This window comes from Mya arenaria, chromosome 13 (genome assembly GCF_026914265.1).
Source record: "Mya arenaria isolate MELC-2E11 chromosome 13, ASM2691426v1".
Taxonomy (NCBI): Eukaryota; Metazoa; Mollusca; class Bivalvia; order Myida; family Myidae; genus Mya; species Mya arenaria.
Genome location: NC_069134.1, coordinates 66,279,102 through 66,288,082, shown reverse-complemented (window position 1 = coordinate 66,288,082; position 8,981 = coordinate 66,279,102). Strand labels below are relative to the sequence as shown.

The 8,981-nt window shown below is 37.0% G+C and overlaps 1 protein-coding gene across 1 annotated transcript; it reads left to right on the top strand.

Moving 5' to 3' along the window:
- The first annotated feature begins 451 nt into the window (after positions 1-451).
- Positions 452-5,793, top strand: LOC128215005 (microfibril-associated glycoprotein 4-like). The gene is made up of 3 exons (XM_052921742.1): positions 452-623; positions 3,148-3,269; positions 5,078-5,793. Exons 1-3 carry the CDS (start codon positions 452-454, stop codon positions 5,588-5,590), a joined length of 807 nt encoding a protein of 268 aa, XP_052777702.1. The 3' UTR covers positions 5,591-5,793.
- Positions 5,794-8,981: the final 3,188 nt, after the last annotated feature.

Below are 8,981 nucleotides of genomic sequence, written 5' to 3'. Positions count from 1 at the left end.
AAATCAGAGGACAAGCCCGATTGATATGAACGTATACTCTTCACAATGTACATAGCTGTCAAGACAATAATTGTTTATTCGCCAATCTATTAAAATATACCTTCGATGCTTAAGTTAAAATTAAAAACTGTAAATGTTGAAACATTGCAAATCTAATTAGGTTTATATTTCCAAAGGTTTTTGATTAGTTAATACACTACAACAAATAAACACAATTGTTTGATTTGTTTTCCTTTAAATGTACTTCTATAATTCTACAGCTTTCAGTCTAATCCGGTGACATTTTATGTTTGTGAGTATTGTAAAAGGAAGTTGCCTAAAAAGGATCACATAAATAACTCTTCTTAAACGCTGAGGTTTTCAATACCCAAACAATATGAGGGAAGAAAATCATCAGATGTGAAACAAGATATACGATGTGACTGCAAAAGCTGAACTCATTAAGACCATCATGTTTGTTGTGAGCGGTATATTACTGCTGTTAGCAGGCATATGTTCGGCGGAAAACTTTGTGTTAAACTTTTGTTCGGAGACAGGGACAATATCTACCAACTGCTCTAGACTTGAAAGGCGATTGAACACAGTTGAAGAAGAAATAGAACGTATGAAGCCTGTTCCAACTGGTAAATTACTTTTTCAAATTGTCGTTATATTCTCAAAAGTCTGAGGTTTTATTTAAAGCTAAAGAACTGAAATAGATTCATGTATTTGTTTAAGTTTTGAAGTTTGTTTTAATTAAGTTTTCTTAAGCAATACGTTTCTTTGAGATTTGTTATCCTCCTTTAAAAATCGCACGTTCACTGTCGATTACTATTTGGATACTCTGGATAAATACTTCCGTCTTTATTCAAACAATTTTGATTACATATTGTGAAAACGTCATATTAAAATACCATCGATAGGACAGATCTTATCTTGGTAAGGTATGTGTTTAGTATATAACCTGAAGAATGAAAACATTTCTGCTTTAGTAAATAACCAGAATGAACCCATTTCTGTTTTAGCAAATAACAAGCAGAATGAACCCATTTCTATTTTAGTAAATAACCAGCAGAATGAAGCCATTTCTGTTTTAGCAAATAACAAGCAGAATGAACCCATTTCTGTTTTAGTAAATAACCAGCAGAATTAACCCATTTCTGTTTTAGTAAATAACCAGCAGAATGAAGCCATTTCTGTTTTAGTAAATAACCAGCAGAATTAACCCATTTCTGTTTTAGTAAATAACCAGCAGAATGAAGCCATTTCTATTTTAGCAAAAACCAGCAGAATGAAGTCATTTCTATTTTAGTATATAACTAGCAGAATGAACCCATTTCTGTTTTAGTATATAACCAGCAGAATGAAGCCATTTCCGTTTTAGTATATAACCAGCAGAATGAAGCAATTTCTGTTACAGATAATAACCAGCAGAATGAAACCATTTCTGTTTTAATAAATAACAAGAAGAATACTTATATTTCTGTTTTAGCAAATAACCAGCAGAATGAAGCCATTTCTGTTACAGATAATAACCAGCAGAATGAAACCATTTCTGTTTTAATAAATAACAAGAAGAATACTTATATTTCTGTTTTAGCAAATAACCAGCAGAATGAAGCCATTTCTGTTTTAATAAATAAACAGCAGAATGAAGCCATTTCTGTTTTAAAAAAATAAACAGCAGAATGAAACCATTTCTGTTTAACTATATAACAAGCAGAATGAAGCCAAAATGAATGTCATATAAAGCACTCGTACATATAGGTTTTTATAGTTTATTTGCGCTTTATATTAACTGAAATTGGATGTGACATGACCATTTTGTCATTCTTTTTAAGGCCAATAAAATTTGTTTGTAATATTATTTTCCGTATGTTTTGTAAGCCCTTTAACTGTACATAAAGCCTATATAAATGAAACCGAAGCAAAATGGGGTCATCAGATATAAAAAAAAAGAGTATTTTCACGATTACCTTTAACCAGAAACATGACGTAGCATGTGAAAACTCACGCTATGGTACTTTGTTTACATCAAATGTTTTTTAGAACTTTATAAAAGCTAACAATTTTGTTTATATAATCGTTGTTAACTTTCAAATCTTTACTGCTTCGGAAGAAAACACACGTGTGATTTGCAGTAATTAAAACAATTTTTAGAGAACTGTTTTATCTGTACTTGTTTCATAATCAAAAAAACCTAGCAAAGATGTTGTTAATCACGCTGAACAATCGGCCCCAAAATGAATGAATATGAGCCTCAGTGTTTAATTTTTTCTATACCACTTGAAGAATGACGATTTACTTCCGTACACTGCATAATAAGCCATTCAAAACATCAATCGATCGTTTTATTTAGTTTCAAATTTATGCAAGCGATTCGTTTTCGAGATTTATTTACAAAAAAGGTCGGGATTTCGAGATTTATTTACAAAAAGATCATTTACAATTTACGTCTTTTTACCTATGCTTAGATTTATGCATCATGAATTTTAAAACCAGCGAAAAAATCTCATAATACATCTCATTTTTTTAACAATAATAATGCTTACTTTACCGCAACTTGTCTGGGTCATTTAGATAACTGGACGTGTTTACATAAATCAATACAACACAATGCAGAATATTCCACAACATCAACGTTGCAAACACTTAAAACTAAACAAACACAGACCTTTAAAGTTAAGCATTGTACTCTTATCATATTAAAGCTTTTATATAGACAGTGGAATAAAATAGATGGAATATTGCTGAACGTCACAAATATTGTGTGGTGTTTTTCTATTATTGTAGGATACACTTTAATTCTAAATGGTGATTGTGACGTCAATGTGTCTGGAGGTGACGTCATTGTACGCGTTAAAACTCTTGAAGAGCAGTTGCAACAACTGCAAACACTTCTTTCATACCGAATTTTACATATATCAGTGGTTTGCCAAGAGGTACGGCAATGGAAGTTGTATTTCTGAGAACAATTATTGTAATTAACCAATCAAATTTTCGTAAACAACCCTAAGACAGGTATTATCTATTATGCTTTAGATTGATATAATAATAAAGTCGTTCAATAGTTTCTAAAAGAAAAAAACACTTTCAATATATAAAAGTCATTCAGGAATTGAAATTAAAAAGTGTGTATATTCTTGAATATTTTTGTAACAATTTCAGATTGTGAAGAGATATACAATACTGGTACGCAGTTGGACGGTGTTTACAACATTTCTCCTGATGGCAGGTGCCCATTTCTGGTCTTTTGTGATATGACACACGGGGGATGGACTGTCATACAGGTACAGTATAAAAACAATACTGAATTCGTGAAAAGACTGGAATGTCACTGTTGACCGTCGCCCATTCCCGGTCTTCTGTGCTATAACGCATGGGGCCTGAACGTTCTTACAGGTACAGTACATTGACATACTGATTTCGTGGAGGGACTGGAATTTAAACTTTTGTAGGCTGTAGCCAATTCCCGGTCTTCGGTGATAGCGCGCACGTGGGATAAACTATCATACAGGTACAATGTAATCACAATAATGGTTTAACGAAAGTAGTTTTTTTAACATTTCTCATATTGTCAGGGGCGCATACCTGGTATTCTGTGATAGCGCGCTTATGAAATGAATTGTCATACAGGTATAGTATATTTACAATAATGGTTTCGCTAAAAGACGCAAAAATCAACATTTCGCCTTGTTACAGCTGCCTGTTTCCGGTCTTCTGTGATATAATGGATTTGCAGAAGACAAACATTTCAGCATTTCTCTTGCCGATAAGGTGCCCGTTCCCGGTCTAGCTATGATATACTCTTATACAGCCATAGTATATCTACACTTAGTGTGCGCAAAACGCTTTAGTTTTTAACAAGTACCGTGATTTCAAGGTGAAAACTAGGATTTAATGTAATATATTTCTTATCAGAAATGGAGCAACAAAGATAGGCAAGGTAGCAAACTAATCATATGCAGCTAATCGTTTATAACTTGCTTATTTTTTTGTTTGAAATATAGTCAAAACATTTACTAATTGATCGATATTTAGCCAATAATGATTATTATCAAATCAAATTATTTCAATATGAGCAATTTGTCTTTTCATTACACGTGGACATTGAACCAATTTTTGAACATCATTGGCTGCTTTAGTCTTCTTTATTTGCATGACATACAGATGGACCTGATGAAACGGTACCCATTTGTAAGTTAAGGTTTGAACGTTGTAGCATTCCCATGTGTTTCTCATGTCGTCTATGTCACAACGTAAATCAAATCATAATATGTCACACTGTTTTCAAAAAATAGAATTCAAAGGGGGTTTTAGATGTCACATAATTTTCTTTCTTTATCACAATGTTTTAAATGTCACAGCTAACTGTTATTATGTCACATCAGTGTACACTTATATTTAAACCTAGTCGTTGTTTTATATTTTCACGCTCATTTATGCACTTCGATGTGTATATTTCGGTTTATCAATCAAGTCAAGTCAAATGATTAGTTTGAATGCAGTTCGGTTGGAGTCTGAATACACGCATAGTTTAACCAGCCCAACTGGGTTCATATCCCAAATAATGACTTCAGTCCCGCAATCCAATACTTATATTTTCACCAATAGTTCATTTTTACTTTCAATAAAAAGAAATACTTGATTTCACTAAAGAAAACGTTACAGTAATTATTTATCACCCATTCTCTTAAAGGAACGATCCGACCGTGACCGGAAACAGTTTATCAAATGAAGACAAATTAACGCGGGAAATTAATCAATCATTTCAAATCATTTTAAACTAAACATTGAAACACTAATGGTAACAATACGTTTAAAATATCCTACATTAACACTCACGAACATGTTGGTTTAAGTTTTACGGGGCCTACTGACACAATACAAACAACAAGAAGGTAAACATAATGCTAAGATTCGCGATCCTAACATATGCTGCGTTCATCGGAATATATTCGCAATTGCCAAAAGGAAGTTTATCTAAGAGATAGAAGTTTAGGTGTAAAAATGTACCGTTGAATCAAACATGCTGCCATGCTAACGCTTTTAGCTTCTTCGGGTCTGTACGGTGTTTTATTGTTTATATGTATTTTAGAAGCGTTTTGATGGCAGCGTGAACTTCTATCAACCATGGTCAGCGTTTGTGGAGGGTTTTGGGGATCCAACCGGGGAACACTGGCTTGGGCTACAAAAGATCCATCGCCTCACGGAACATGGCGTCCAGATATACTTCAACATGACAAGGACCGTGGATCAAGTAATCGATTACGCGCACTACAAATATTTTGCTGTCGACGGTGGAAATACGCAGTACACAATGTATGCGGACAAGTTCGGCTACAATGGTACTGTCATAGATACTGGTCTAACCTATCACAGCGGCAGGAAATTATCGACGTACGACAGGGACAATGACGATATTGACGATAACTGTGCGAAGATATACGGAGGTGGCGCTTGGTGGTACGGAGCTTGTTATGACCTTGGTAACTTGAACGGCTTGTACGGAGTGTCAGGCCCTGGGGGAATGGACTACCACCTCGACAAGGGCCATGTCTCCCTCTCCAGCGTCACTATGATGATCAAACAAATAGACAGAACATGCTAAAACGTTTTAAAATGTTTAAGCCAAATAACAATTGGTCACTGAATTGACAACTGACCATTCACTCAATAACAATTAGTCTGTTATCAGCAGTTATTCATAATGAAATATAAACCACATTTGAGCTAACTAACTGCGTTTAACGTTAATCTTGTTATAAATTGTTTATGAGTTTGGTTTTAACATGAAGGCAAATGAAATTTTTATTTCTCATTTTCCGTAGATTGTAACCTGTACCAAACTCACCATCCTGAATTAGTTCCAGTTATGATATGTAACCGTATAAACTTTCTCCAACCAGGTCCAGTTATGATATTATACCGTTCGATCCATCCTCATCAAGTATCAGTTATGAAAAAATACGAGAAATGCCGACCAAAAAATATTTCCGTGAGCTATCCATTTCGAAACAAATAGCGGTTATGCGAAGGACTAAACATTTCAGCATTGCAAACTTACTATCACATGTTTAAGGTATTATCGCAAAAATATTTTGCTACACTTGTGGTCTAGGCTCATAAGTTGTTTTTTAAAGTTATATGTAGGGGGGGGGGGGAGTTTTAAATATTCTTCGTTTTAAATTAAATTCGAACTAAAAAGGGTTAAAATAATATTAATATATGCATTAAAAAACCAAAACACAATGTAATTTGAGGCGCCGATGTATATAATCCAACTGTTAGTCATTAATTCATTCTCTAGGTAAGTCAATGATAAGAGGATGTCAACCAGTAAAAAGCCAAAAAGTAAAAACCGTTACAAGTGTGCAAAGCTAAACGTACCTTACAATTAAGTAAGGTTAAACACACCTTTCAAGCGAGCAAGGTAAAACGCATTTTACGGGTGAGCAAGGCTAAATGCACGTTACAAGTGAGCAAGGTTAAACACACCTTACAAGTGAGCAAGGTTAAACGTAACTTACAAGTGAGCAAGGTAGAACGCACCTTTCAAGTGAGCAAGGTTTAACAAACCTTATGAGTGAGCAAGGCTAAACGCACTTTACGAGTGAGCAAGGCTAAACGCACCTTACAAGTGAGCAAGGCTAAATGTACCTTACAAGTGAGCAAGGCTAAACGCACCTTACAAGTGAGCAAGGCTAAGCACACCTTACAAGTGAGCAAGGCTAAACGCACCTTACAAGTGAGCAAGGATAAACGCACATTACAAGTGAGCAAGGCTAAACACACCGTACAAGTGAGCAAGGCTAAACGCACCATACAAGTGAGCAAGGCTAAACAAACCATAAAAGCGAGCAAGGCTAAACACACCTTACAAGTGAGCAAGGCTAAACGCACCATACAAGTGAGCAAGGTCAAACACACCTTACAAGTGAGCAAGGTTAAACGCACCATACAAGTGAGCAAGGCTAAACACACCTTACAAGTGAGCAAGGCTAAACGCACCTTACAAGTGAGCAAGGCTAAACACACCTTACAAGTGAGCAAGGCTATACACACCTTACAAGTGAGCAAGGCTAAACGCACCGTACAAGTGACCAAGGCTAAACGCACCTTACACGTGAGCAAGGCTAAACAAACGATACAAGTGAGCAAGGCTATACACACCTTTCAAGTGAGCAAGGCCAAACGCACCTTCCAAGTGAGCACGGCTTAACGCGTCTTACAAGTGAGAAAGGCTATACGCACATTACAAGTGAGCAAGGCTATACGCACCTTAAAAGTGAGCAAGGCTAAACGCATCTACCAAGTGAGCAAGGATAAACAAACCATACAAGTGAGCTAGGCTATACACACCTTACGAGTGAGCAAGACTAAACGCACCTTACAAGTGAGCAAGGCTAAACGCACCATACAAGTGAGCAAGGCTAAACGCACCTTACAAGTGAGCAAGGCTATACGCACCTTTCAAGTGAGCAAGGCTATACGCACCTACCAAGTGAGCAAGGATAAACAAACCATACAAGTGAGCAAGGTTATAAACACCTTACGAATGAGCAAGGCTTAACGCACCTTACAAGTGAGCAAGGTTAAACGCACCTTACAAGAGAGCAAGGTTAAACGCAACTTACAAGTGAGCAAGGTTAAACGCACCTTAAAAGTGAACAAGGTTAAACGCACCTTACAAGTGAGCAATGTTAAACGCCCCTTACATATAAGCAAGGCTTAACGCCCCTTATACGTGAGCAAGGTTAAACAAGCTTTAAAGGCCAAACGCACCTTCCAAGTGAGCAAGGCTAAACGCACCATACAAGTGAGCAAGGCTATACGCACCTTGCAAGTGAGTAAGGCTATACGCACCTTCCAAGTGAGCATGGCGAAACTAACCATACAAGTGAGCAAGGTTAGACGTAACTTACAAGTGAGCAAGGTAGAACGCACCTTTCAAGTGAGCATGGTTCAACGCAACTCACAAGTGAGCAAAGTTAAACGCACCTTACAAGAGAGCAAGGTCAAACCCAACTTACAAGTGTGCTAGGTAAAACGCGACTTACAAGTAAGCTTGGTTAAACGCAACTTACAAGTGAGCAAGGCTAAACACACCTTACAAGTGAGCAAGGCTAAACACACCTTACAAGTGAGCAAAGCTAAACACACCTTACACGTGAGCAAGGCTAAACGCACCTCACAAGTGAGCAAGGCTAAACACACCTTACAAGTGAGCAAGGCTAAACACACCTTACAAGTGAGCAAGGCTATACGCACCTTACAAGTGAGCAAGGCCAAACGCACCTTCCAAGTGAGCAAGGCTAAACACACCTTACAAGTGAGCAAGGCTATATGCACCTTACAAGTACGCAAGGCTATACGCACCTACCAAATGAGCCAGGCTGAAAAAAACATACAAGTGAGCAAGGATATACGCACCTACCAAGTGAGCAAGGATAAACAAACCATACAAGTGAGCAAGGCTAAACACACCTTACGAGTGAGCAAGGCTTAACGCATCTTACAAGTGAGCAAGGTTAAACGCACCTTACAAGTGAGCAAGATTGAACGCACTTACCAAGTGAGCAAGGCTAAATAAAACATACAAGTGAGCAAGGCTATACGCACCTACCAAGTGAGCGAGGCTAAACAGACCATACAAGTGAGCAAAGCTATACACACCTTACGAGTGAGCAAGACTAAACGCACCTTAAAAGTGAGCAATGCTAAACGCACCTTACAAGTGAGCAAGATTGAACTCTCCTACCAAGTGAGCAAGGCATAACAAACCATACAAGTGAGCAAAGCAATACGTACCTACCAAGTGAGCAAGGCTAAACAAACCATACAAGAGAGCAAAGCTATACACACCTTACGAGTGAGCAAGGCTAAACGCACCTACAAGTGAGCAAGTTTATATGCACCTTACAAGTGAGCAAGATTGAACGCACCTTACAAGAGAACAAGGTTAATTGCAACTCACAAGTAAGCAAGTTTAAACCCAACAT

Excerpts from the sequence above, each read along its gene's own strand:
- LOC128215005 (XM_052921742.1), top strand. The coding sequence starts at position 452 with ATGTTTGTTGTGAGCGGTATATTACTGCTGTTAGCAGGCATATGTTCG. Across the intron at positions 624-3,147 it reads TATGAAGCCTGTTCCAACTG|ATTGTGAAGAGATATACAAT; the intron begins GTAAATTACTTT and ends TAACAATTTCAG. Across the intron at positions 3,270-5,077 it reads GGGGATGGACTGTCATACAG|AAGCGTTTTGATGGCAGCGT; the intron begins GTACAGTATAAA and ends TATGTATTTTAG.